This window comes from Cupressus sempervirens, chromosome 7 (assembly GCF_028749045.1).
Source record: "Cupressus sempervirens isolate cs-2001-9-10 chromosome 7, ASM2874904v1, whole genome shotgun sequence".
NCBI lineage: Eukaryota > Viridiplantae > Streptophyta > Pinopsida > Cupressales > Cupressaceae > Cupressus > Cupressus sempervirens.
This window is the reverse complement of record NC_143124.1, coordinates 595,256,808-595,278,779: the sequence shown is the minus strand read 5'-3', so window position 1 is coordinate 595,278,779 and position 21,972 is coordinate 595,256,808. Positions and strand designations below refer to the sequence as shown.

Genomic DNA, 21,972 nt, shown 5'->3' with positions numbered 1-21,972 from the left:
TTCTTAAAATTGTCACATCGGAAGATAATAAGGTTCTAAACAAACCTATTTCATTGAAAGAAGTCAGAAAGGTGGTGTTTGATATGAATCAGGATAAATTGTCGGGCCCAGATGGCTTTCAAGCCTTCTTTTATCAAAAATGTTGGGATATCATAAGCTTAGACCTCTTGAAAGCAATTGAAGCGTCTAGAAATGGGGGTGCTCTTTTATTGGAGATCAATCATTCGTTCCTCACTTTGATTCCCAAAAAGTCAGAACCTGAAACTCCACGAGACTTCAAACCCATTGCATTATGCAAGACGGTGTATAAAATTTTCTCTAAAATTCTAGCTAACAGGTTAAAAGTTATTCTTCCTAAAACTATATCAAAAGAACAAACGGGCTTCATGTTGGGCAGATCTATTCTGGATGGTATTATTACCATTCAAGAGACAATCCATTCAACACGTATGAACAAAGAGCCATGTATGTTAATGAAATTGTATATTCAAAAAGCATATGACATGGTTGATTGGAGATTTCTCTGTAAGGTTTTGGAAGCTTTTGGCTTCTCTCATCAATGGATCAACCTTATTTACAAATTCATAACTACTGCAAAAATCTTGATTCTCATTAACGGAACACCAGAAGGTTACTTTGTATATCCAGAGGCATTAGACAGGGAGACCCATTATACCCCTCCCTTTACATCATCATGGCTGAAGCATTTGGGAGAGCACCATATAATAGGCAAAAAATCTTAGGGATTTTGGTCACTAAAAATATGCCCAATATCACTCAGCAACAATATGCTGATGACACCATCTTGCCAGGCAAAAGTAGGAGAGATGAGACTTTGGGTCTAAAATCCATTATTCAAGCATACATGGAAGCTTCTGGTCAAAAAGTTAATGAGCTTAAATCTGAGATTTACTTTATGAATATGAAACCAACATTGGAACAATAGATCTGCAAAATCATGGGATACAAAAAAGGTCGGTTCCACTGCAAGTATCTAGGAATTGCCCTAGAAAAAGGGTTGAAATCCAGCAAGGTGTGGTATAATACATTGGAAAAAATGGATGCCAAACTCGGTTGTTGGAAGGATAGATGGCTAACAAACGCTGGAAAATGTACTAAGATCAGATCAGTATTATCAGCCATTCTAACCTTCCCATTATCTTGCTTGCCATTGTCCAAACGGAACCTCCTTAAATTCAAATCCAAAATGCGAAATTTTCTCTGGAAAGATTGTAAAGTGGACAAAAAATTGGCGCTCATTAAATGGGAGAAATTTTGTAAACCTAAGGACTTGGGTGGATTAGGAATCAAGAATTTACAATGGCAAAATGAAGCACTAGGGGCAAAACTCATTTGGCGCCTCTATAAGGATAGAGATCACAAATGGGCCAAGATAATATACAATAAATATCTTAATGAGAAGGATCCCCTATCAATTTTCAGGATGGAACACCCTCTAAAAGGGTCGGAATGTTGGAACTTATGCTAAAATGTAGACATTTGATCTCAAAGTACTTGACTTGGGCTGTAGGTAAGGGCGATGAGGCCTTATTTTGGGAAGACTCATGGGATGGTCACCCCTCTTTGCATTTTAGTTGCACAATTAAGGATCTCAAAGACAAATTAATTTCTCTATGTGGGATCAAAGTTCGTGACTACAGGACCGTGGTTTATGAAGATGGTATACCAAAATGGTTGTGGAAATCTTTGGAGGTCTTGGATGTTGATGTCGAATCAATTAAAGTCTATGAAAAGCTATTAGAAGGTACCAGGATTAGGCAATCTGAGAAGAAAGATGAACTTATATGGGCAACCTCTAACGATGGTAATTATAGCGTAAAAAACGGATATAGGGCCATTTTAGCCTCTCATAGATGGGACAATGTGGATATTCCGCTCAAGCTATGTTGGGACTCTTCCTGTCTTCCTAAAGCGGGATATTTCTTATGGCTAGCATTCCAAAACAAAATTCTGACCATGGATAGGTTGCGGAAGCTTGGTTTGAAAGGTCCATCTAGATGCATCTTATGTAAGCATAACAGTGAACACTCTGATCACATCCTATTCAACTGTCCCTTTTCTCAAAAATGTTGGGAATGGCTTAGGAGTATGTTGGGATGGTTGACACCATTCCCAAATTCTTTGCCTAACCTGCTCAAGGGATGGCCCACTAGCCAGGTCAAAGGTGTTTACATTAAACTATGGAACATTTGTCCTTCCATTCTGATATGGGAAATTTGGAAGGAAAGGAATCGACATATCTTCCGCAACCAAGAATTGGAACCTAAAGAATTAATTATAAAAATTGAAGCTAGTATTGTGGAAACTACTAACTCGCATCTTAGAAATACCCGGAAAGAGGAAGGCTCCTTTTCCATATGGAATGAGCAAATGAAGAAGAATTGGTCTAAATTGATCAACCCCCTGTTTTTTTATCTAAAGAATAGTAAGGAGGCTAGAGCTAATTGTAGATGGGTCCCTCTCTCGAATGGGTGGGCTAAACTGAACTTTAACAGTGTTGCCTGAGGCAATCTTGGCACGGTCGGCATTGGATGCATCATTAATGATGAGGATGGTCACTAGATAGCCAAAAACGCTATGTCCATTCAACCTACTTCTAATAATCTTATGGAATTAGAGGTGTTGAAACAAGGACTTCAATTGTGCCACAAATTGAAATTAACCAAAGTTATTATAGAGGGAGATTCACAAATCATATTAAATGCGATTAGAAAATGAACAACCCCCAATTGGGTACTCAACTCCAATCTAGAAGAAGTCCTTGCTCTTCTAGATAAGTTAGCAAATTGCAAGATCTGTCACATATATAGGGAAGGCAATCAGATAGTAGATAGTTTAGCAAATTTGGGGGCACATGGGGCCAATTCTTTAATCATAAAGGATCATTTGTCTTTGCTAGAATAATGGTGGTTATCTTATTTTGGTATGTGCCCTATCCCCTCATCTTACTTTCTTCAAGTATTTTCTCAGTTTCGGTCTTCTTCATCTATATATATAAACGCTCACTTTTGATACTCTCATATATGTATATATATATATATATATATATATATATATATATATATATATATATATATATATATATATATATATATATATATAAGCTCACATTTATTGTTCTCATCTATGATTATTCAAAGGCATAAGATAGCAGCATTCTTATTGATTCACTTCCACGCAGAATGTCTTGATTTTGTTATAGTTTTCACAACACCTCATTTGATGCAAGGGTCCGCTTGTAGAGTTTTATTCCCCATCATGAATTGGGATGGCCCTTCATTAGCCTTCATGTGCATTGTTGGCTTTGGTCACTTTAGTGATATTTCCATCATATTGAAGCTAAGGCCAGATAATGTTGAGCTAGAGCAGGTTACATCATTGAATGGCATCACCGCTAAGACCTTTCCAGAGGCTTCTTTTGTCTTTATCTGGGATCTCTTGCTCTCACTGTCATCTACCAACCTCATTTCTTAAACATGGAAACAAATATTTGTCTCCATCATGCATCCGAAAATTGAACTATGGCCTTTTGTGGAAACGTAAAACTAGAGCGATGGAACAGAATCCTCAACCCGATGGATGACATGTCACGAATCGCTATTAGCAGAGCCATCAGAGAAGGGGTCTTTGATTACCAATTCACATGGAGGACCAACAGTGACATCATCGGATGCATGGTGAGGGCAAAGGTGGAAGCTGAGGACATTATAAGACTTTGCTCTAATATATTTGTCCCAACTTGGAGGAAGGGATTGGAGAAAGTTGTTAAAAGTATTGATGACAAATTTTGTATTCCATTGCCAGAGAAGTATATGAAACTGCCGCTGGGTGCCCTTGAATTGGAAATTGCTTTTTGTCGTCTGTCTCTGGTAATTCGAGAGAGCTTGGCTTTTTATCGCGAATGGCCTAAAATGGAGGCAAGCATCCATCTTTTGCTCCACTGGCGAGGAATCATAGTTGATGATAATAGGGAATGGTTAATGAACTACCTCACTCTGTCCAAGGCCTACATACAACCGGGAGTGAACTTTGACAACCTCGATGCCATAGAGTTTTGCACGTCGAATTCGAAAAAGTCCAGCAGGGCTAAGGCTGGTTTCGAATTCCCTCCTAACTTTCATGTTGAGAACCCCAACAACATACCTGAAGTCATCATGGTGGTCTGGAAAAAAGTGTGGCCTCTATTGTTTTTTGTAGGTTTTGCTTAAGTATTGCTAGTGTTTAGTTTATAAGCAGATAGATAAGGTATCATGTATAGTCTTGGTGGTATATAGTCTGACCCAAAGTTATTAGATGTTCAACAATGGCTTATACATACCTTCTATAATGTAAAGCTTTGTCTATGTATCTAGCTCTTTAATGCACGATGGTAGTTATACCCTCTTCTATAATTATGTACTGATACTTGGTTGAATATAAGATGTATGTTTAATACTAATGTTTGTCTGTTAATCTTTAACATGAATGCTTTAGGATTTAAAGTTGTTTCGATTTCTGTTCTAAATTTTTAATTACTAATGCATAATTCCCTTTATGTCTAAAATGGTTTATAATTTAAACTTGGGGTTAAATTACCTATTCATAATTCTTAGCTAGTATTACGCTTTACAGGCATTCCTTCGTTTATTACCATATGCTAGAATTAGGATTTTAGAGCTCTTCAAGATATTTGTCTCAATTTAGTGATGCTCTATTGTTAGCGCAAGTTCTGAGAAAGTTTAAGACTTGACTATGATGTTACCGTTCGAATTTGCGATGCTGGATGGTGGCCAGTGGTTTTCTTGGCTTTGTATTCGACTAGAGGAGGTGACGCAGCTTCATCTTCAGTCCCATATCCCCAGCTTGATGGCAAACCCGATATTCTTTGTTTAAATTCTCAGATTAGGGTTCGTCTCCATAAGACTAGGGTTTGGTACTAGTTCAGATTGTCTTTATAGATCAATGTTTAGAACAAAATCTCTATCAGGCTTCCTTGGTGATCAATTTCGAGAATGGGGAAAGAAGGTTGTTAAGATTGTCTATTTCTTATCCTTATTTAGTAGACTCAATATGGTGGATTAGCTATGGTAGTAGTTTGATTATGAATTTGAAACTGGTGTTAGGGGTAACCTAAATTCAATTTCAATTCATTCTGTAAACTTATGGAGATCTACACTATCGGTTAGGGTTTGCGGCATTGTTTAGATTAGGCATGATTGTTATTTCTCAATGAGATTATCAGTACTCTGTTTTGTGTAAATGCATAGGCTCGGATGAACTCCAAATATTGAGCACTCTGTTTTTATCTTTACTAACCACCATTTTTCGAGTGTAGGATTATCCAACTCTCAAATTCATATAGGTGGTTTTTTCTAATAATTGTTTATTTTGTATACTAACCTTGTTGATTAATCAAGCTTTAATGGAAGGAGTATTGCTCTAGTCAAGAGATCTATGCGCTTAGAGGGGGTTATGGACATCAAATTATACGAATTCTGATATTTCTATTGACAGTTTGTATCCATAATAGATACTATGTTTGCAGGGGTATGCCCCTCGCTATGTTGTAATTTTGAAACTTTATCTGATAGGTCACATTTTCAATGGAGTATGCTCTTTTAAGATGCAATTATATAAGACTTTGTCTCGAGAGAGATTGGAAGTTTTTTTCTCTGTTCTTTCCTACCAATACCTGTTTGAACGGAGTCAAGTTGATGTAATTTTTATTTTTAAGTTAATAAAATCATTCAAGGCTTCGGTCGTTTACCGATCAAAAAAAAACATGGACAAAAGACTGAAAATTTATTTATATAATTATATAGCATCTTTTTATTAAATTGTAATCTTAAGGTATTTTTTATACTTCGAAATCATCATTAAGTTATGGTTAGAAGTTGTTTTAGGATTAGCATTAAGATTATGGTTAAGACATTAGAGTTAATGGTTATGGTTCAAATTTTATTTATGGTTAGTGTTGACATCATGGTTACACTTAAGGTCAAGTTGAAGGTTGGAGTTGGGGTTGGGGTTGGCATTTGGGATACCGTTACAATATGCATCATGGTTAGGGTTTGGACTTATGTTATGTCTATATTTAAAGTAAGAATTATGGTCACATTTAAGGTTTGGGATTAAGATTATAGTTAAAGTTAGGGTTTACACCATAGTTAGATCTAGGGTTATGGTTGCATTGGGTTTGAATTAGGACTAGAATTAAGGTTATGGATAAAGTCTGGAATTATAGTTTAGGATTTACATCATGGTTATGGTTTGTTTAATTTTAGGGTTTCAAAAATAATTAGTTAGAATTATGATTAATGTTAGGGTTTAAGGTTAGGTTTATTATTATTATCATTCATTTCACAATAATAATGTCAAATGACACTTAGGTGAAGTTAGGGTACAATTCATTTGACCCTTAAAATGCATTCAATAGATATGAAAACATAGTTTCAAAGAGCAGCTACTTTATGACAACTAATGAATTGTTCCCAATGTGAAACAAAACAAGCATTATAAGTGGAAACCGGAGCATAAATATGCTGAAAAATATATTCTATGCATCATAAATCAATATTACTAACCAAACTTAAAGAAGCAATAGAGACGGAATAATAAAACTAGCAGAATATTCACAGATGTTCTAAGAGGACCAGAGATAGCAATATGATACACTGCCATCTCTAACAGAGGCAAACTCTCTATAACAACATGATTGAACAAAACTAAAAGAAACAAAAAAACATGCAAAACTTGCCTCATATGGTACAGTTCAACACATTCCCAGCTACTATTGATCAACCCTATCAACTAAATCCTGTTGTCCAGGATATCCATCCACGGGATGTTTATAACTATCATCCTTCCACCACAACATTCTTTACTAATTGTGCAATCAAATAGAGAGTTTACTCACGCAAACTGTCCAAATAGCTTTGCAGTCCACGCAATCCTTCAGCAGATATACTTCTCCGTACCGGTTGCCTGGGGGCAACAAGATTGGCAGGAGGCTCAGAATGGAAGCAGACCACTACTACAGTAAGATTGTCAGCAGTCTTACGTTTTAATGCTTCATCTATGAGTTCCTTGCAGCACACCAGAGGATCATTATGTTCTTGTAGCTTCCTCCGTGCAAAGTCAACCGCATTTTGGCTTCTAAATACTTCCCAAAGGCCATCACAACCAATAATTAGAAACTCATCTTCCTCTGTCAATGTTATCCGTTTAAGCTCTGGTTCTGCACTCAAAGGCCCCCTTTCACCAACACTATTTGTTTTCATTCCTTCCATGTGCCAATCACCAAGAGCTCTTGTAACAGTTAGATGCCCATTCAAATACCCATCATCAATATACCCCCCAGATGCTTCAATGCGTTTTTTCTCCCTAGAACAAACAGTATTGTGATCCCTGGACATTTCGATTGCCTTCCCTTGCCTTGACAATACAGCTCGACAATCGCCTGCATTTGCAACTAGCAAATACCTGTCAAAAAAAAGCCTCGGAACAAAAATATCAGTTTGTTGCCATTGCCAAGATAATGTTAAACAAAGGTTTTACACTCCAATGCACATACCTTCCAAAAACCATTGCAACCAAAGCAGTAGTACCCGAAGAGAGACAAGTGTTGAGAGAGCACGCCTCTGCAAAAGCAGTATCTGTATACAAAAATGCCCTTCTCACAGCTTTTTCAACTTCTGAAGGAAAGTGAGAATCTTTGACAATTAGTTTAGGTAAATTGTCAGAGACAAACTGGGCAGCATATTTTCCTCCATGTCCGTCAAACACCTGAAATAAGAAATTAATCCCAGAGCCAAGAAAAAATATTAAATAAAACATTATAGGAATCCTGAATTAGTTATCTACGTTTGAAGACAATGTCGGCTTCCATTGAAAGATAAGGTAATCAAGCCAGTAAAGCTGAAATAGCAAAGTAATAGTTAGATGGGCTATGTTCTAATGCCATACCTGTCTTTTAATCTTATAATTTTAGTTTTACCTTAGTCTACTTCTGCAGGACAGATTGCTAAGCAACGAGATGGAAACAAAATGGATGATAGTGTCTCCATATTAACTAATATTTGGCTCATCTATAGGCAAGAATAGTATTAAGGATTTGGCATCATAGCCACAAACATTAGAACCAAAGACAAGGAATCATTCAAATTGTCATGCTCTCGGGTAGTCACCATACATAAATAATAATGGAAATCTTACGCGATCTTCCAAATGTAGGTGAGACGTGATATATGAATCTGTGTATGTAATACCACGCATATGTATACATATTGATTTAATATAAATACACTGTATGCATACGCATATATTATAGTGAATTCAACATAAATATTATCAGGTACAACAACATTTTAAATTGATACAAAATACCACATAGCATCATCACAAAGAATATCCGGGTGCAAATTATCATGGGAATCATGTGGACATAAATATAAAGAACAACTGTGGACTGAACCCTGCTTTGTGGTCCAAATTGTAGGCTTCCTATAAAAATACCCATTATCAAACAAAAACAACCAAACACAAGAATTAACCATGTTAAAATGAACACTCAACATTATAGGCTATAGCCATTGAATCCCTAACAAATAGAACACTCATGAAGTTTGACTCAAAAACTACACAGTTAAATCCTGATAGCAATATCACAATTTGACTTGCTCTGGAAATTATCTCCTACTTATCAATTGATGAGCTTTAGGGGCTTTCTAATGAATGGATCATAAAGCACAACACTTGGTGAAGGTTTTGCGAACGGGGTTGCAAGCAGATTGGGTTTAACCATGGAGAAAACTCATTAGTTAAGCGTGCTCAAGCTGGAGTAGTACTGGGATGGGTGACCTCCCGGGAATATCTGGTGCTTCACCTCTGTGAGCATCACCTAGATCCAAATGAGCTATCGATTCGTGTTGAATCACTACTCATGAAATATGGGTCAATGTGTTTGACTCAAAAACTACACAGTTAAATACAGATAGCAATATCACAACTTGATTTGCTGTGGAAATTATCTCCTACTTATCAATTCATGAGCTTAGAGGGCTTTCTAATGAATAGATCATAAGGCACTTGAAGGTTTTGCAAATGGGGTTGCAAGTAGGGTGGATTTAAGCATGGAGGAAACTCTGTAGTTTAGTGTGCTCAAGCTGGAGTAGTACTTGGATGGGTGACCACCTGAGAAGTCTCGGTGTTTCACCTCTATGAGCATCACCTAGATCCAATGAGTGCTAGGTGTTCCATTTATTCTCATGAGAGATGGATTCATGTTAAATCACTACTCATGAAATATGGGTCAATGAGTTTGACTCAAAAACTACATAGTTATATCTTGATAGCAATATTACAATTGACTTGCTGTGGAAATTATCTCCTTATCATTTGATGAGCTTAAGGGGCTTTCTAATGAATAGATCATAAGGCACAACACTCGGTGAAGGTTTTGCAAATGGAGTTGCAAGCAGAGTGGGTTTAACCATGGATGAAACTCCGTAGTTAAGCGCACTCAAGCTGGAGTATTACTAGGATGGGTGACCTCCTGGGAAGTCTTCATGCTTCACCTCTGCGAGCATCACCTAGATCCAATGAGTGCTAAGTGTTCCATTTATTCTCATGAGAGATGGATTTAAGTTGAATCACTACTCATGTAATATGGGTCAATGTGTTTGACTCAAAAACTACACAATTAAATCCTGATAGCAGTATCACAATTTGACTTGCTGTGGAAATCATCTCCTACTTATCAATTGATGAGCTTAAGGGGCTTTCTAATGAATGGATCATAAGACACAACACTTGGTGAAGGTTTTGCAAATGGGGTTGCAAGCAGAATGGGTTTAACCATGGAGGAAACTTCGTAGTTAAGCGCGCTCAAGCTGGAGTATTACTAGGATGGGTGACCTCCTGGGAAGTCTCAATGCTTCACCTCTGTGAGCATGACCTAGATCCAATGAGTGCTAAGTGTTCCATTTATTCTCGCAAGAGATGGATTTGTGTTATCACTACTCATGAAATATGGGTCAATGAGTTTGACTCAAAAACTACATAGTTAAATCCTAATAGCAATATCACAAATAGAACACTGCTAGTCAAGCCAATCAACCTTCAATGACTTAACAACATCCAAATGAGTAACGAGTCCAGAACGACAAGAAAAAAGATCGTATATATAAAACAATGGTAATTACTGTATACAGCTTCTTCCAAGAAGTAATTGATGCTCAATCAAGCTGATATCCCCTCCACCTTCCACAGTGAGAAAACAAAAAATAAGTCCATGCTATTAGGTAGTGTCACAGTCAAGATGAGATGCAGGGCTATAACAGCTGTCAGTGACAAATCTTCTATTCACTAACATTCGGCCATTTTTTTTTATAAAACCCATATAGATTATACAAAAATGTATGAGATGCAGGGCCATGCAGCTGTCACTGACAAGATTGTCCATATGCTACTTACTAGCAGAGAAGGCCCATGTCAATCCTATATTTGAAAATATGTGCTTGCAGATGAGAAAGACATAATCAACTAAAAACCCTTCTTTTTTGGTGTTCTTTGTTCATGAATTATTTATGTACAGTGATTCCTTTCCATCTAATCTGATATGTCATTTCAAATCTGTCTTCTAGCAATTAATAGTCTTTTGATTTGAATGTCTCATCCATCACGTTCTAAAGGCTTGATGGGAACTGCAAAGATGTATCTATTTTATATAGGATGGGGTCTGGAATATCCCAGCATTATTTCCATTGAAATACCAAATTCATGTTTATTTTTGCTAGCTTAATAGATTTTTTTGGAAAATCCCCATGATGTTTCCTGCTCATTAACATTTGGTCATATTTTTATAAAACCCATATAAAACAATGTATGAGTCACTATGAGAAGCAGGGCCATGCAGCTGTCACTGACAATATCATCCATATGCTACATACTAGCATAGAAGGCCAATGGCAATCCTAAATTTAAAAATATGCTCGTCCATACGAGGAAGACAATCAAAACTGTCTAGACTCCCGTTGTTGTGGAGTGCCTCCTTCCCAACGACTTCGTTTGTGGATTGCCCCTTCCCCTGCACTTTTTGTTAACCTGCTTTTCTTTGATCTTGCCAGCCCACCCCTCCCTTTTTCCTGATTGGCTCTGAGGAAGACAATGACCAACTAAAAACCCCCTTCTATTGGAAGCTGAATTATAAATTTTTTGGTGCTACCTTTGTTTTTGGTTTATTTATGTTCAGTGATTTGTTTCTGAGATACCAGGTTCAGACCCTGCCAACCGGGTCTGTGTTCATTGCAGGTCCGGCTTCAAGCTGGGTCTGTGGCAAGTCGGGGGAGGGTCTATATGAGTCTGCTGAGCTGCAGACCAACAGTCTATGGCAAAGACCCAGGAGGACCCCGCATAGACCCCAAGCACCCATGAGGATCCACAGTCCATGGGGCCAAAAAGCAAGTAAAAACACAAAAATCTATTTTTTTTAATTTTTTTTGTTTCTTCTAACCCTAAAAGGAGCCTATTAGAATACATCAAGCACATTTTATTTCTCATTTGGCTATTTCATTTTGGTGTGTCCATTTTGCAAAGCATGACAAATTTAAACCTTGAAGGGCCTTGATTTAGTGATGAACTATTAAACACTTGTCATAATTATCATTATGTTTCAAACTTTATTATTTGATGAACTAGACTATGTTTTGAAATTTCAGTTTGCAATTCAGTATTTCAATGCAGAGATTCTTTAGAATCATGAACACAAATTAGGAGCGAGTATTTTATGTTTATCTTTGGCATTTTTGGCATTGATCAATGATCAAGCAACATAAATTCATACAGGCCTTCCTTAATTAGGCATTTTCCACTGCCCGAGAAGGTTCTAAACACTTAGCCCTAACTCTTGAGACCGACAAACCTAAAAATACATTATTTTAATACACTTTATTAAATAGAATCGGCTCAAGACATATTACAAATTATATTTTCAAATGGCCCAACTTTTGGAAACTACAACTTCCAAACCATTGACCTGATTGGCTATTATAACCCCTTTCTAGAAACGACAACTCTTCTACAATGGCTGATTGAGCAAGCGTCCATCAGCTAAGGTTTGACCTCATTTCAAAGCCATTTAGGCCTTCATCATTAGCCTAGAGTTTTTATACCAAATTTCATACCAGAAATATGCAATAACTTCACTAATACATATGATGTCAATGAAACTCGTTTGGCGGGCTGATATATCTAAGATGGACCTCCACCTACGAAATTAGAACAATATGAGCTCACGTGTCCAACTTACTAAAAATAGCAAGATTCCACAAATAACTTTGCACTGAAATAGCCCTTATTGAAAGGCAGTAATAGAAATAGAAATATTTTTGGGTGATGCAAGATTGGCCTTACATCCAGGATGCTCCTGCATCAAACACTCCAGGTAATTTGACAAGTGATCCTATCACATTTCGGGTTTTCAGAGGAAAACCAAGACGGTTCACCTCCTCCCTTGTCAGCCACGATGAATTTTCTACCAGACACCCTCTCCATTTGGCCAAATATTCATCATATACCCTGTTCCTTGTGCTTCTGCCAACATGATTGTCTAGTATCTCCTAATCTCTTTTACAGTTGAAGTAGTTGCCAAAATTCTCCACTGCACTTCTATGACCTCATCTTCAACACCTCCTTCATGATACTCTATTGAATCTGAAATGTTAAATATTGGTGAAATATTCAGTTTAGCGGACAACTCTACTTCATATGCATTTTCTAAATCATGCCTTTTTAGTGTCTTGTATGATCCAAACTTCTTCATCTTCAACTTGTTATATGTACCTATTGGAAATCACTCCTTCCTCAAATGAACCATGACTTCATCCTCAACTTGAAACTCCTTATGCCTCCTCTTCTCATCTGCCTTAGCCTTGTATTGTGTATTCAACTTTGTGATGTGTTTCCTCACCTCCTCGTGGATGTTCTTCAAGTATTCTAGAAATCCTCAACTTCAGCACTACTTATCTCTCCTTTATCCAACTTCCTCAATTCAAAAGCATTTATGGAACTACTCTCCATATATAATCTAGAACGGTGATTTACCAGTGTTTTGTTGACAAAATTATTATATGCGAATTCTATTTGTGGCGAAATCAAATCCCATCCTTTGGGCTTACCTCCAATCAAACATCTCAACAAGTTCCCCAAACTCCTATTCACAACCTTTGTTTGTCCATCAATTTGTGGATGATGTGATGAGCTAAACTTCAAATCTGCCTTCAACTTCTTCCACAATATGTACCAGAAATACCCAACAAACTTAGTATCTCGATCTGAAACAATGCTCTTTGGCAAACCATGCAGTCTCACCACTTCTTTGAAAAACAACATTGCCACATGAACAACATCACTAGTCTTCTTACAGGGAATGAAATGTGTCATCTTTGAAAACTTGTCAACCAATACAAAAATCGAATCATGCCCTCGCTAAGTCCTTGGTAAATCAAAAACAAAATCCATGCTGACATCCTCCCAAGGCTTCTCTAGTACAGGTAATGGATGATACAACCCTCTATTGTGCTTCACTCCTTTCGCAATCTGGGATACTCTGCAACTTTGTACAAACTTCTTAACATGTTGCAACCATGACCAATAATAATTCTCGTTAACCAAAATAATAGTCTTATCTCTACCACAAACTCCTTGATGAGATTCTCCCTCATAGAGCTTCTTGGGATGCACAACCGATTTCCTCTAAATTAAAAACCATCCTGGACTATGAAATCCAACCACTTCTCCTGTTAAGGGTAACAGGTTCTGAACAGGTTTACCAAGCTTTCCCAAAATCAAGACCCTCTGGATACAAACACGTGAGTTCCTTGAACTGAACCACTTCAAACTGCATCTCTATCAGCAAAAGTTGTCCCCTGCTAAAAGCATCTGCAACCCTATTAGACTCCTCACTCCCGTGTTTCAAAACCCGCAACCCTATTAGACTTCTCACTCTCGTGTTTCAAAACAAATGTGTAACTCTAAAAAAATTCAACCCGTTTCAAATGCCTCTAGTAAAACTTTCCTTGACTATTCAAATATTGCAAAGCTTGATGACTAGTATTTAAAACAAACTACTTACGAAGAAGATAGTGTCTCCACTTGTTCAATGCCTTAACTATAGCATAAAATTCTTGATCATAAGCAAAATATTTTCTTTAGGCATCATTCAACTTCGCACTTAATAAGTAATAGGTCTACCTTCTTGGCTCAAAATAGCCCCCATTGCAGTAGCACTATAGCATCACAATCTACTTGAAACACCATGTTAAAATCTGGAAGTGCTAAAACAAGTTGTTCTATAACTTTTTGTTTTAACCATAGTTACACTACACTGGGGGACGGGAGGACGATGGAACAAGAGGACAAATTTCTGGGATGGGGGGACAGAGGGTCCTTAATTTGGGGACGGTGGGAGGACAGCAAGGAGGGGGACAAGAGGGGGGGTATATATACATATATGCATATTGTACTTAAAATGCTAGTTATGAAAATATGTATAGCTATATAAGATATAAAGATGTAAAAAAGTAAATACTTGAACATTGCATTGAATTGAAACATCAAATGTTAAACATAAATTGCCAAATCTGCAAACAGTCAACATCAGGATGTCCCCCATCATTGGTGGAGGTGGCAGAATCTGGTGGCGCCGCTGGGGACGAGGGTACGGAGTCCCCAAGTCCCCGGTGCGTTGAAGTCTCCGAGACATTGGGCAAAAGGGGGTGGGGGGGACGCATCCCTGTGTTACTATGGTTTTAACTGTAATCCACAAGGTCTTTTCTATTCCCTCTCATTGTTTCAGTCAAAGGTCCACAAATAATACTAAAACTTTTAATTAACTCTTTGTAAAAGCTAGCCAAACCATGAAAATATCTTACCTCCACAACATTCCTTACAATAGGCCACTCAAGGATAGCCTTCACTTTCTCAAGGTTTTTTTTTAGACCTTATGTTGAAACTACAAATCCCATATACACACTATAACTCCTTCACAAAACTGCACTTCTTCAAATTAATCAATAATTTTTCTTCCCTCAACTTCTCAAACACGCTAAGAATATGTATGATATGATCCTCCAATGTCTTACTAAAGATCAAAATATCATCTAGGTAAACAATGACAAACTTACCTAGAAATTCCGTCAATACCTTATTCATGACCTGTATGAAGTGCTCAGTGCATTGGTTAGCCCAAAAGGCATGACTAACCACACCTACAATCCTTCCCTTGTCTTGAAGGCAGTCTTCCATTCATCTCCTTCTCTGATGTGAATCTAATGATATCCACTCTTCAAATCTATCTTTGTGAAATATACAGTTCTGCTCAAATAATTAATAATATCATCCATTCGCGACAATGGAAACTTATACTTGATTGTGATTTCGTTGAAGCCCAAGAATTTGTAAGCATCCTCCATTCTCCATCCTACTTTGGTGCTAATACTATTGCTACAACACATCAACTTAGACTCTTTCGAATCAACCCCTTCTACAACTCTGTTCAGCTCTTCACTTTTTGTTGGTGTTATTTTGTGTGCTAGCTTATTTGACAAACTGGATCTTGAAATCAAGTCTATTTGGTGACTAATCATCCTCACTGATGGTAATCCATCAGGTACATTATCGGACACAATATCTGGAAATTCATCCAACAAATCTACAACTTTTGCAGGTAACTCTTCTACTTCTTTACTATCTTTCAAAATTATAGCAAAACACATATGCTCACACCTCATACACTCTATGAACTTTCTTCTATCAACAAAACCTAATATGGCATTACTGCATACATTTTCTTCTATGTCCTTTAATGGCTTCAACTTATGTTTCACTCCATCCTTTGTAAAAGAATAGGGATTCCCATGACCATCATGTACATCATGCCTACCAAACTACCACAGCCTACCCAGCAACATATGGCATGCATCCATGGGTATTATATCACATAGTACCTTATCATGGTAGCTTCCAATCTTGAACTTCACTAGACACTGTTTATTGACCACAACCTTGTGGTCATCCTACACTTACGTAATCTGGTATGGATGCGGGTGTTTCTACCTCTTCTAACATCAAATCATCAGTGCTACCACCATCGATGATCACATCACAACACCTGACTTCATACTTGTAGCTGGTGCAAAACAAGCTCCTCCTTTGATCAGGTTCATTCTCACTACTCAACGAGACCCTTATGTTAACTAGGACTTCTCTTTCAACATTTTTAGAATGTGATAATGTGGCATCTTAATCTACATGTACAACTCTAAATTGGCATTCAGTTCTCCTATCTGTCCTTCCTTGGCTCTGAAGACATTTAAATGCCCTATGCCCTTCTTCTCTACTATTAAAATATTTTCTACAAAAACCTCCTCTTCCAAATCCTTGCCCTCTTCCTTTTCCTCTCTAATCTCTATTATTCTTTTCATGGAAACGATTGAAATTGTTTCCCCTCTGGTTATGACTGCTACTACTAGCCTCATCCTTCCTCTGATCTTTTCATTTTAACCTCCATAAGACTGTCCAACAAATCATCCACCACAACCCCTTCCGCTTTGCTTCCTCTCGTACTTCTTATTCAGCTTTTCCTCTACTCTTAGGGAAAACTAGTATGCCTTTTCAATATTGTTCATTTGGACCAGACTCATTTCCTCCTAAATGCTTGGCCTCAACCCATTAAGATAACGAACAACTTTCTCCTTGTTAGCTTTGCATGGTCTGTTCTGATCAGGACTCACTAAAACTCTTCAGTATAATCTTGAACAAATCTTCCCACTTGCTTCAACCCTTCCATTTTCTTCAGCAAAGCAAGCTCATAATGAACATGAATAAATTGTCGCTTAAATTTTTCTATCATCCTATCCCACCTTGTGATTTTCTCCTTTCCTCTTCTATTTTGCTCCAATTGGATCTCCTGCCACCAAATCTTTGCATGCCCCTTTAGTTTGGCCTTCGCAAGCTTAACCCTTTTAATATCCTCAATATCTTAATACTAAAAATATTCTTCTATATTATTGCTCTAATTGATTAATTCCTTTGGATTAAGATTTTTTGAAAATGTGGGAACCTCAAACTTAATTTCAAGCTTGAAGTGGTGCTAAAAAACCTTTCCTCTTGGTTCAAAACTTTGCCTTATTCCTGCTCAACATTTCCTCATTTTTCTCTTTCATCCTCACTTTCATCTCTTACAACAAGATTAATCCCTGACACATATGTTCTTGCAATGCTTGTGTTTGTCTCTGGAGGGCTCTAAAACCCTCAAGTGTCACATCTCCGGCTCTTCGGCCACATTCCTTTCATAGAGGCATTTTTGTGCTTATTATTGAAACCCTAGTGTAAATTGTCTCACAATCAGCTCAAACCACGGTCTTGGTGCAAACTGCCTCACAGTCTACAATAAATCTACACCAGAGTAATGAGAATTGCCACAATTCAGGCAATTTCTCCAATTTGGTGATCCGAGGAAGACAATGTGATTTTAGGTGAGTCACCAAATCGGATCGCCAATTTCTAGGCCAAAAATCGCCGGAATCGCCTATTTAGGCAATTCAAGCAAAAACAAGCAAAATTGCCAAAAATTGCCGCATGAAATCAGCCACGCGGGAGGCATTTTCGACAACATAAAATTATAAGAAATATTTTATTTTTTCTGCCTCTCCTCTTTCTTATAACTCTAAAAGGCCTTCTAATTGTTTAGCATAAGAAGAAGAGAGGAAAGGCGAGAGCAGAGGAGAAAAGAGAAACCATAGGGTTGCAAACAGCAAGAAAGAAGAGCATCAAGGAGATCAAAAATCAGTTTGGGGAGGCTATAAGATTGCATCGATAGCATTAAGGAGTCAATAGCAACACTCCTCAACTCATTTACAAGAGGTAAGAGTTGATTTTTTTTGTATGTTAGTGTATTTTTCATTCTTTTATCAAACGTTTTTAGTTTTTGATTGTAAATCTTGAATGTGTTTTTATTTTTACATGTTTTTAACTAAATTACAAAGTGCAATCTTGCAAAACATACAATGTTTTTATAACAAATTTGCAAACACCTATTTAAATTTACATTGTACAATTTGTCTCAAAAATAATGTAGAGTTTGTTGTTTTTTTGGTTTAAGTTTTTAATAGATTTTTCTTATTGCAGCAGCCTTAACTTTCATTTTCCACAATGCCTAAAAAGGATGAGGCTTGGAAGTATACCAAAGAATTTCCTGGAAGAACAAAATATCAAACAAAATGTTACTTTTGTAAAGAAATAAGCTCGGATGACATCTATAGATTCAAATACCATATTGCAATCATACCTGGACATGATATTACTGTGTGCACTAAACAAACTGCTGAGGCAAAACAAATAGTTTATATGGCATTAGAGGCAATGGAACAAGATAAGTTTAATAAGAAAAGACAACTTGAACAATTAGGTGCTATTGGCTCCCATGCTCCCGCATCCACATCTGCATCAGCATCAATAGGTTGTGTTGGAGTGGATTCTTCTAGGCCTCCCTTTCATCCTAGTGCTAGTCCTAGTGCTAGTGCTTGTCCTAGTGCTAGTCGTTCTTATACTGAGCCTAGGCCTATTATATTTCAGCCTAGAGTACAGAAGACCAACTTGGATAGTTACTTTGTGTCACACACTACTCTTGGCTCACAATCCTTGCTTGAGAACATGGCTAATTTGAACAAGGAGATTCATGATGTTACCAGAAAACAAATTTGAAGGTTTTGGTACTTTTGCAACATTCCATTTATTGCACCAAGGTAATTAACTCTTTTTTATTTGTTATCTTTTCTAATTATTTCTACTTGTGTAACCATATATTCATATTTGATATTACATAATGATTTGTCATCTAAATTTCTAAATTCTAATCATAATCTATTTGTGACAGGACTCCTTATTAGCAAGGCATGATAGATGTCGTAACTATTTGTGGTTAGGGGAAGAATTTCATGAGGTTTGCCTCGAATTTCATCATGAGGTTTGCCTCGAATTTCATCACACTAAAGTCCTTCATGACATCAAGGGAAGAATTGAGGCACATGATTGTTGGGGAGAAGTTTGTTTCCTCTTCCTATACTGCAACCATTGCGGGGATAGATGTGGGGAATATCCTCTTTGATGAAGATGGTTTTTGGGCACCTACTCAAGAAATAACCAAGGTAAATCTTTTACAATTTAACAATTAGTATTATTATTTAATATTTAATTGTTTAATGATTTAATTTTCTAATTTAGTTTTAAGTTTTGACTCAGATGTATGTTTACATTATATGCAGATCAATGAGACCCTTGTATCTCTCCAACAAATTGTGGATGGGGAGAAGCCCTCTCTAGGCTACAGATATGAGGGCATGGATAGGGCCAAGGAGGCCATTAGAGCCCAGTATGCAGGAGTGTCGGAGAAGTATGGCCCCATTTGGGACATTATTGATAGGAGATGGCAATCAACTCCATAGGCCCATCCATGTACCTGACTATTACCTTAATCCAGCATATTGTTTCCTTCCTGACTTCAATGTGGATGAGGAGGTTCTAACCGGCCTATACACAGTCATGCAGAGGTTGAGTCCTGATGGTAGTGCCTCAGCTGCAACCATTGAACTTGACAAATTCAATGAGGGGCCTCTTTTCTCTAGCAAGATAGCCATAGAGGCTTACACATCATTACAAATGGGTAAAAACAATATATTCTTAAACTTAATTATTACGACTTATGCATTTTAGTTTTTGATTATATAATTTAGCCTTAAAGTTGTGCTTGTAAATGAGACTAATCATTTTTCTTTTCCCTTATTTTAGATAGATGTTGGCAAATGTTTGGGCAATCGACCCCAAATCTTCAAAAGATTGCCATCTATATTTTGAGTTAGCCTAGCAGCACTTATAGATGTGAGCACAGTTGGTCCATGTTCGAGCATATCTACTCGAAAAGGCGAAACAGGTTGTCTGTGCAGAGGTTGAATGATCTTCTATTTGTTCATTTCAACCTCCACCTTAGGACAAGACATATTTTGGCATGAGTGGGTTGACCAAGTAGATAGAGAACTTGAGGCTATGACCATGGCAGACGAGGCTAGAGCACGTTCAACAACTGGCAAACACACGCGTGCACGAACAGAGCACGCCATAGACACAAGCCCTAGTAATTTTCATGCACCCATCTCACATGTGGGGGCTATGGCTCATTGGTCTTCTATTTACCTTAGACGCCTTTGTAGAAGGCATACGATATACTCAGAGGCTGAGGTTGAGGCTATAGCCGAGCTTGAGGATGATGATGAGGCTTGAGCTAGAGCCTTGTTTTTTCATTTTGTTTACAGATAGACATACGTTTGATGGATCTTCATCTTACATACATTTATGATTTGCTATCATTGGTTTTATGGATCTTCATCTTACATACATTTATGATTTGACAACATTTATAATTCTATATACCTATGTCATGACTCATTATGATCCTATAATTTCTATTTACTTAAGCTACAATTTACACTTTACGTATGTGATGGATTTATCAATTAGGTTTCTTGTTTATGTATGTTAGCTTCTATTTGATGATGTTATAGTATTTTTAAGTTATATTCAATAAAGGGTGCATGAAATAGGTTTTAGATCGTTAAAATCTTTAAATTTCAAGGGGTTTTTCAATTTGTTGATTCATAGGCAATTCATAGGCGATTCACGATTTGAATAAGCCTTGCCGATTCCAATCCAATTCCAATTTTTGGTTCTTTGGTCTACACACTCAAGAAACTCCTACTCTAATACCACTTCATGAAGGGTGCTCCCCTTAATACCACAAACACGTAACAAAAACAAGGAAACAACAACAAATTGCAGGAACAAAATATGGCCTTCTTATTATCTCCACAAGTGTGGAATTACAGAATTCAGAAATACAATATGCAAACCCACATGGGCGCCTTACAATATTCAGCAAAACAAAGCCATGAACCACCACTCAAAACTTACCTACACAACCTACGGGCATTTCTTATATAGGCATTTTCCATCGCTTGGGAAGGTTCTAGACACTTAGCCCTAACTCTTGAAGCCAACCAACCTCAAATGATATTATTTTATTACACAGAATCAGCTCAAGACAAATTACAAATTACATTTTCAAATGGCCCAACCTCTGGAGACCATAACTTAAAAACCATTAACCCAATCGGCTATTATGACCCCTTTTCGAAAACTGAAGCTCTTGTTCTACATTGATCCCTCACACAAACGTCCACTAAACGAGGTTTGACCTTGTTTCGGGGCCATTTAGGCCATTATCGCTAACCCTGAAGATTTTATACAAAAAATTCATACCGAAAATCTCCAAGAACTTCACTAATACATATGATATGGCAATGCAACTCGTCTAGTAGGCTGATATATCTAAGATAAACCTCTACCTATGAAATTAAAACATATGAGCTCACATGACCAACTTACTGAAAATAGGAAGCTTCCACCAACAACTCTGCACTAAAATAGCCCTTATTGAAAAGACAGTAACGAAAATATTGTTGGGTGATGCAAGATTTCCCTTACACCAAGGATGCTCCTACATCAAAAAGCTTTTCATGCTACAAGTGACGGGTATGAAACTCATAAAAAGTATAAACATAAATACATCCATGTTAGAAAAGGTGTAATTTCCCATTTTCTCGAACATCAAAGTTCTTTGGATTAGCTTATCATTGGCCTTCATAGGCTAAGTCACATGGTTAGAGGATTCCTATTGTGAGATTTTCACACGATCACCTCATTGCAAATGGGGACCCCCTCTTCCGCTGTTAAGCTTAGATGGCAAAGTGAGTTTGGCAATAATCTTGGATTATAATGGCATTCTTTGAGTAAATACTAAAATTTGGGAAAACTGGAGAAGTCTAGAAGTCAGAAATCAAAGATAAATTTGAGCTCAGGGAG

The 21,972-nt window shown here is 37.2% G+C and overlaps 1 protein-coding gene across 2 annotated transcripts in view; it reads right to left on the bottom strand.

The window, feature by feature from the left end:
* Positions 1 to 6,540: 6,540 nt before the first annotated feature.
* LOC149548147 (putative protein phosphatase 2C 57) overlaps positions 6,541 to 21,972 on the bottom strand; it is a 123,848-nt gene continuing 108,416 nt past the window's right edge. For both annotated transcript variants that reach the window (XM_089792169.1, XM_089792170.1), the window contains 2 exons: positions 7,574 to 7,785; positions 6,541 to 7,482 (listed from right to left, as the gene is read on the bottom strand). In XM_089792169.1, the coding sequence (XP_089648295.1) occupies positions 6,909 to 7,482; positions 7,574 to 7,785 (786 nt within the window). In that variant the 3' untranslated portion in view covers positions 6,541 to 6,908. The remainder of the gene's footprint in view (positions 7,483 to 7,573; positions 7,786 to 21,972) is intronic.